Source organism: Coffea arabica, chromosome 10c (assembly GCF_036785885.1).
Source record: "Coffea arabica cultivar ET-39 chromosome 10c, Coffea Arabica ET-39 HiFi, whole genome shotgun sequence".
Classification (NCBI taxonomy): Eukaryota; Viridiplantae; Streptophyta; class Magnoliopsida; order Gentianales; family Rubiaceae; genus Coffea; species Coffea arabica.
In genome coordinates, this window is record NC_092329.1 from 19,377,243 (window position 1) to 19,385,496 (window position 8,254).

General features: G+C 39.5%; 1 protein-coding gene across 1 annotated transcript; it reads right to left on the minus strand.

Annotated features, from left to right (window-relative positions):
- Window positions 1-5,646: 5,646 nt before the first annotated feature.
- Window positions 5,647-7,461, minus strand: LOC140015853 (uncharacterized). The gene is made up of 2 exons (XM_072068679.1): window positions 7,174-7,461; window positions 5,647-7,083 (listed from the first exon to the last, which is right to left on the minus strand). Exons 1-2 carry the CDS (start codon window positions 7,459-7,461, stop codon window positions 5,647-5,649), a joined length of 1,725 nt encoding a protein of 574 aa, XP_071924780.1.
- Between the last annotated feature and the right edge of the window lie 793 nt (window positions 7,462-8,254).

Sequence of the window (8,254 nt, forward strand, 5' to 3'; positions counted from 1 at the left end):
ATCCACTGATTAGTGATACCCAACCAGCCAACACATCAAACCCTAAACAACCGAATAGAGGAGGGGATAAATCCAGAGTACCAACTAGAGTATATACTTTAGACCACCAAGGTACAATTCATGTTTTCCCTTTTCTGGCTACATGTTTGGCTAATGGTGAGATTTAGGAGCAATAGAATGACATGCAAGAAAAATACCACGAGCTATTTACGGATATCTGCATGAATTTCGAGGACTAAATTCTTTTAAGGGGGAGAGAGTGTGACAACTGGTAAAATTTCTTATATTTTTCTTAAAATTTCCTTTAATTTGGAATTTATTACTTTACAATAATTTTAATACACATTCACTTCCCCAATAGTTATAAATAATCATAGAATTAAGGGTTTTCCCTTTCGTTTTCAAGTTAGTGCGAATTACGATTTTACGCCTATTTGTGGTGTGCCTATCCGGTACGGAGTGGGGATTAAATTTGGTGATTAAGAGTGAATTTTAGATGATATTAAGTGTATGATTAGAAGTGATAATAATAAGTTAGTGAATTATAAGGTAAAACCCTAGTATACGCGATTTAAGGAAAATCGGCTCTAACCGACGGGTATCGTTCACTACCGATTGAATACACCACTCAACCACCACTTCATTAACTTAATCCCATTGTTATTAGAGCCAAAATATCAGCCCATAATCAGCATGTGATGGCCGAAATTCTTCACTAAGGAAGCCAAGGAAAAGAAAAAAAAAATTGAGGAAGATCTTGGAGTGACACTTGGAGCACATCTAACCATCTTTGACCAAATTCAAGTCCAAGCTTCTTATCTTTCTTGGACTTCATTTTCTCTTCATTTGTAGCTATGGTTGCTGAAAATTGAGAGAAAAAAAAGAGAAAAGAGAGATTCAATCCATCTGGGGTTTTGCTTGATTGAGTGAGAAAACAAGAAAACTAAACCGATTAACTTGCAAATTGAGAGCTTGGGAAGCTTAGGGAGCTAAATTTCACAAGGAAAGGTGAAGGATAACTCTTGCAAGCCCTTTTATTGCGGTATTATGGCTGACCATCCTTTGCTTTTCCCTTACTCTTGTTTGAGTTATGTAGTAACTTGAAATCATGCTTGGTGATATCTAATCTAAGTGATTGTGATGATTGTAATGATGAATTTTGAGTTAGAGTTTTGAATGGTTCACTTGTAATTCTTGTTGTTTGGATGGTATATGGTGTATGTAGGCTTGTATAGGAGGTAGTAGTAGTGGTTTTAAGCTATAAATGTGAAGTTACACCTTGAATACCTTAAATTCCAGAATTGAGATTTTTCATTGCTCTGTTCTTCCCGGTTCTGTTTGACTATGATGGGGGCCGAATTAGGCTTAGTACAAAACATGCAAGTTGTAGGGAATGATGTATTATAGTTGCCTGTAAAATTTCAACTCAATCTGAGCACTGTTGTTGCGCCCCACTTTTTGAGGTGTGAAAGTAGTGTGTGGGATATGTATGTGAACGTGTGTGAAAGTGAAAATAAAAAACCGTGGGATTGTGAAATGCGACGGTTTGGCCAAACAAAAGGTTTTAGAGAAAAGGAGTCGCCACTTGGTATAGAGTTAGGGTGTACCAAGTCACCCAAAAAGTGATTTTTTTGGAAAGAAAAGTAAACAAATCATTTTTAAAGAATTTTTTAGGTCTACGTAACCAAAGAAAGGGATCGGGGGTCACATTTGATAAGGGAGAAGGCAAAGGCAAAGCCTAAGGCACTCCCTTACTCTAGCCAAAGCTAGTTGCGTGACTTAGTCCTTCTTTTCCTAATTCTTCTACCCAAAATATGTGTTGCATGTTGGATGTGACTAATGGATAAAAAAATACAATCCTAAATCTAAAATCTCTCTTATGAAACTTTTTGGTCCCAATCACATGAGTTGTGATGGCCAATAAGGAAAACTCTCATAGAGGTCACGGGTAATGCAAATGAAGACCCAAATATGAGTACAAGTGTGAAAATGTAAGAAGAATGCAAAATAAAATAAAAATACAAATACAAATGTAAGTGCAAGTTTGCAAATGTAAGAAAAGTGCATGTGTGCAAATGTAAGAAAAGTGCATGTGTGCCAATTGAGAAAATAAAGGTGTTTGTGTGCAAGTGGATGAAAATATGGTATAATAGTAGTAAATGCATATAAGTGCAACTGGGTGCAATTTGTGAGGTAAAAAATAAATAAGTGATAGGGAAAGAAGAAAAATGTGCAAACATGGCATGTGGATTGAGAAAAAATATTAGTGAGAGAATGTGGATAAAGAAGGTGAGGAAGTGATATGATAAAAATGAGAGTGTATGAACCTAGAGGAATGCATCAAGTCGGGTATGGGAATGACTCCTAACTTCACGATTTTAATTTTCCCTTTAATTAGAAGGAAGAACTAGCGTGCTAAGGCTATTTTGTAGCCACACTCGCTCGTTTCCCTTACCGAAAGGGGACTTTCAAGCAAATGTACCCTATAACTAGCATGAGGATGCAAAAACCTAAGATGAAGGGGAAAGGATTGGAGAAGCATGCCAAATGCTAGAAAACAAAGAAAAAGGTATGAAATGTAGTGAGACATGCAAGTATGTACCAACGAGAGGGGACGGCCTATTGGGTCTAGCATTGGACTAGCTCTTTTCTAAAATTCTCTCACAAGCATTGGACTTGCGAGAGCTCGAGAGGAAAGACCATGGCCAGCGTTGGACTAGCCACGGTGACGCATTCATCCATCACATTCATCTATGACTATAGAAAGCAAGTAGACATGCCAATCACCTATAAACACGTAGCACATAACACTTAGCATGCTCGACTAAATGCAAGAGCCTAATAAAGCAAATTAACACGTAGCAACAAAAGCAAGCAATCAAGCTAATGAACCTATTACATTTGCTAACTAAAACAAATGGGGAAGAGGAAAAATGAATAAAAATGCTCTCCAAACCCTATCTATTACAAGCCAAGAGGTGTACACATACCCCATAAAAGAATAACTTAATAAAAGTAAAAGTAAAAGAAATAAATGAAGGGAATTAAGGAAAGGCAAGGAAAGCGAGTAGACATGCAATTCTCACTTAGCACGTTGGATCACACAGAGGAGAGACCAAAAAGGATAAAAAAAGTTATACCTCCCCGTTTGTGATGTTAGTAAAATGAACAAGACTTAATTTGGGCTAGAGTCACCAAAGAAAGAGATAACTTTGGCTAAAACCATCAAAGTAAGGGATTAATGCACCACTTTAAAGATAAGTAGAATAAAAGGCAAAAAGGAAATTCAGAACACCTTAGAAACTTCAAAAGGGGTACTAACAAACCACCAAATTCTTCCCTATTTACGACTTAAATGTAGTCAAAAGATGCTTAATCTCAAAGGAGGTAGATTATTGACCAAACTTCTAAGATAGAAGAACTTCTAAGGACCCAATTGCAAACATTAATCAATCATTCGAGTCCAATCGAAACATTTAAGAACTTCACAGGTCCCAAAAATAATAAAAGGCCAAATAACGGTTCAAATTGTAATCAACTTAGGACTTAATTGCAAGAGATTGGAATGTAATTGGGTCTTTGTAGCATTACTAGAGACTAAAGGGAGCAAAGCCCTTGTATTGAAGCTTCAAAATATGAAGATAAGTATGAAGTGAAAAGCTTTTGAAGCTTTTGATCAGGGAGATTAGTATGAAGTGGTTGATAATCATCATCCCTTGGATTTTGTGCCAAACGATCCGCTATAGCTTGCCCCTTGACAGCCTTTTGTGAAGTGAAAACAATATCGAACTCTGAGAGAATTATCTGCCATTTAGCTAGAAGTCTAGTTAGCATCGGCTTCTCCAAGAGATACTTCAAAGGATCAGATCGGGAAATAAGATAAGTGGTATGGCTCAACAGGTAGTGTCTCAACTTTTGAACTGCCCAAGCCAATGCACAGCAGCTTTTCTCAATGAATGAATAATTAGCCTCACACTGCGTGAACTTTTTGCTTAGATAGTAAATGGCTTGCTCCTTCCTTCCGGAGTCATCATGCTACCCGAGAACACAACCAACTGCTTCTTCAAGCACAGATAGGTACATGATTAATGGTCGACCCGGCTTGGGTGGCACCAAGACTGGCGGATGTAACAAATAATCCTTGATCTTATCAAAAGCTTGTTGGCATTCTTCACTCAAATACAATGGCACATTCTTTCTCAACAATTTGAACAACGGCTCGCATATGGCAGTTAGTTGGGCAATGAATCTCCCAATAAAATTGATCTTTCCTAAGAAACTTTTCACGTCCTTCTGAGTTTTCGGCACTGGCATATCTCGAATTGCTTTGATTTTCGCTGGATCTATCTCTATGCCTCTTTTACTAATAATGAAACCCAACAATTTACCAGCTGGTGCCCCAAAGGCGCACTTTGCAGGATTTAGTTTCAAATTGTACTTTCACAACCTTTCGAACAGCTTCTTCAAATCAACCAAATGGTTCTCTGCCCTTTTAGACTTGATTATGATGTCATCCACGTAGACCTCCATCTCCCGGTGGATCATATCATGAAACAGGGTGGTCATGGTCCTTTGATACGTAGCTCCGGCATTCTTTAAACCAAAGGGCATCACTCGGTAGCAAAATGTGCCCCAAGGGGTGATAAAAGCAGTCTTCTCCCTATCCTCTTCTGCCATCAAATCTGGTGGTATCCAGCGAAGCAATCACAAAAGGATTCAATCTCATGCCCAGTGGTATTGTCCAAGAGAATGTGAATATTTGGCAGAGAAAAATCATCTTTAGGACTGGCCTTATTGAGGTCTCTATAATCAACACAAACTCGCACCTCTCCATTCTTTTTTGGAATAGGGGCTGGATTCGAAAGCCAAATAGGGTAATGGGAAACAATGATAATGTTGGTTTTGAGCTGTTTTTCAATTTGCTCTTTTATTTTGAGGCTCATATCTGGTTTGAATTTTCGGGGTTTTTGCTTTATGGGTGGAAAAGTAGGGTGTGTGGGCAACTTATGCACTACCACATCAGTTGAAATACCAGTCATATCATCATAGAACCATGCAAATACATCCTGGAACACAGTCAAGAATTCAAGCATCTCCTTTTTCTGCCTCTCATTCAAATGAATACTAATTTGCACCTCCTTAATTTCATCTTTAGTGCCAATGTTAACCTTTTCTGTTTCTTCCAGGTTCGGTTTTGGTTTCTCCTCATATTGTTCAAAGTCCTTTGCAAAAGAATCGAATACCTCCTCATTATCACTCTCGCTTTGAAGCTCAGATTCCCAGACCTCCAAGTCGTGAGTGATATAGAGATTGCCATTATTGAATTCCAGAATAGTGATATCCAAAAGGTCAAATAGTTTTATTTTTGGTCATCTGAAAGAATTAACGAATGTGGGATAATAAGCAAACAAACATACAACAAACAAATGAATAAGCAATATGACAAACGAATAAACAAAACAACATGACAAGAACCACTTGTGCATTTTCATAAAACCTTTGATTGAAAGCGAAAACAAAAAGAAAGAAAGCGGAAACAATATTTACATGTGTAAATTTTAGTCAAAGATAAAGATGCTTTCATTAGCTATTTACAGATGCAGAAGTATTTTCATGAATTCGCATGAATGACAAACCCCTTTAGTTTTACCGAAACTCCTTCTGAATGGGCAGAAACTTGGCTGTCCAATTGGAAATTGATCCTTCAGGGATGTCGGGAAACTCGGCCTCATCTGGGAAACTGTCTTCAAATGTTGCCCCAACGAACAATTGGGCCAAACTAGTTTCGATTTCATCAACTGGGTTAATCTCTGACGTGATCACCTCGGTTGGTCGTGAAAAAGTATAATGCAGTGGTGGAATATCAAAGGCCTTTTGCCTGCCTTCTTTCTCTGCTTTCTTGCGTTCCTTCATTTCTTTGATGTCTTTAGCGGTTGGTCGAAAACCCAAATCGAATGAATCCTTTTTCTCCACAATTTCCACTAGTTTCAGAATTCCTTGTAGATCACATCCCAGCCCTTTGTCAAACTCATATCCTCCGCGGATCATTTCCTTAGCCATCATGACACTGGCCTTTGACAGAGCTCGTTCCTCTTTTGTTATCCAACTTACGGAGACGATATCAGCTGTGCTATGAGGGGTCACTGTGGCGTTTCGGCTACCATCTTCTTCGGACCCAAAATCAGCAATTACGAGACAATCCTTCTCGGCAAAGATAGTTATCAATTTGTCATTTACTATGAATTTCAACAATTGATGTAATGAAGAAGGCACAACCCCGGACTTATGAATCCACGGCCTTCCAAGCAAAATATTGTAAATATTAGGAAAGTGCATAACTTGGCAGGCTATTTGAACCTGTGCGGGCCCCATCTCGACTACTAAATCCACTTCTCCTATAGGTTCTCTTTGTGCTCTATCAAAACCTCTAACTATGGTCCCTGAAGGCCTTAGCTTGATATCTTGTAACCCTAGCTTTTCCAAGATACTCCAAGGACAGATATTAAGCGCAGATCCATTGTCAATCAACACCTTTGGCAACATTTTCCCGTTGCACCTCACAGGTATGTACAGAGCTTTGTTATGTCCAATGCCTTCTGCCGGTAATTCATCATCAGAGAAAGTGATTTGTTTTGTAAATAACACACTCTCAACTATATGTGAGAAATTAACAACCGAAATGTCCTTAGGGATTTGAGCTTTAGTCAACACTTCGAACAATGCATCCCTATGCATATCAGAAGAAAAGAGTAGATCCAACATGGATATTTGGGCGGGCGACTTGCTTAGCTTCTCGACTACATTATATTCGCTTCTTTGGAGCCTTTTAAGAAAATCCAAGGCTTCCTTCTCAGTAATTGTTGGTTTAGCGGGCAGCTCGGGGTTATTTGTTTGAATCGGAACGGTAGCTCCAAACGGACTTGCAATTCTCCCTGATCTAGTGACCACTGACACCTCTTCTTTGGCAACTGACTTTTTTCCAATTTGTATGACAGGTTCATCGTAGTTCCATGGCACTCGCTGCGAACTTAGAACAGGCTCCTGCTCTGGGAATTCGATGACCACTGGCTCCAAAGTCTCGATCTCAGTTGGAGTGAAATCCAAAATAAAAGGTCTTTTATCTTCATTAAACGGCACCTCTATTACAAATGGTTAGTCTGTGACCCCAAACACCTCAGCTTCCCTTGCCAATTTTTGGACTTGCTCCTCATACTCTGCGTCGTCCAGAATGACCCCAATGGTATTAGTATGTTCTGGCAAGGGGTTCCTATTTATATTCGCCCCTTGTGCCTCCCATTTCTTGATTACAATCTCTCCAGCTTCAATCATATCTTGAATTCTATGCTTAAGAGCCTTGCAATCAACAGTTGAATGTCCGGGTGCCCCTGAATGATAAGCACAGACGGCTTGTGGGTTATACCCAGCGAATATGCCATATGGATAGGTCGGAGGGGGTACCATACCAATTTTTCCGGCGGCCTTCAACTGGTCATATAATTGCTCTAGAGGCCTGCCTAAATCGGTAAATGTACGGCTACGGGCTTGGTTAGAAGGTTCAGGAGGTTGAGGATGGCTATAAACAGGTCTATTTGGGGGAGGACATCTTGGGTTATATGGAGGGCGAGGTCGATTTTAGGGTGGATTTGATTGAGAAATTTGAAAAGGAGCTAAAGGTGGGTTAGGATAACTTGGGCGAGGTGGAGGGTGGTGGATATTGGTAGTATATACATGGTGCGGGTTTGAATAATAAGGATAATGTGGTTGGTAGGTTAGATTGTGTTGGTATCGGGGTTTGGGTGAAGAGTTCTGGTTCCAGATAAAAGTTGCATCCCCCTCTTTCTTTTTAAATTGCGGCTTCTTTCCACTACTCCCTTGCCCTTGCAAAGCTTCTACTTGTGATTTTAAGGCAGAGACGTTAACAATTTTTTCGGATCTCACAAAATCATCATACTCTTCGAGTTTATTCACAATCGCAGCAAATGAACATCCGGTCATACGGAAGATTTCTTTAAAGTGTGGAGGATCATGCGCCTTTAAGAAAGTGCGAACAATTTCATCTTCGGTCAACGGAGGCTCAACCTTGGCAGCTATCGTTCTCCATCTTTTGGCGTATGTCTTATGATCTTCAGATGGTCGCCTCTTTGTGCCTTCCAAAGTAGTTCTGGTCGGTGCTAGCTCGCAGTTATATTCGTATTGTCTGATGAAGGCATTGGATAGATCAAGCCAAGTCTCACCTCCTCTGGATTTAAGTTGG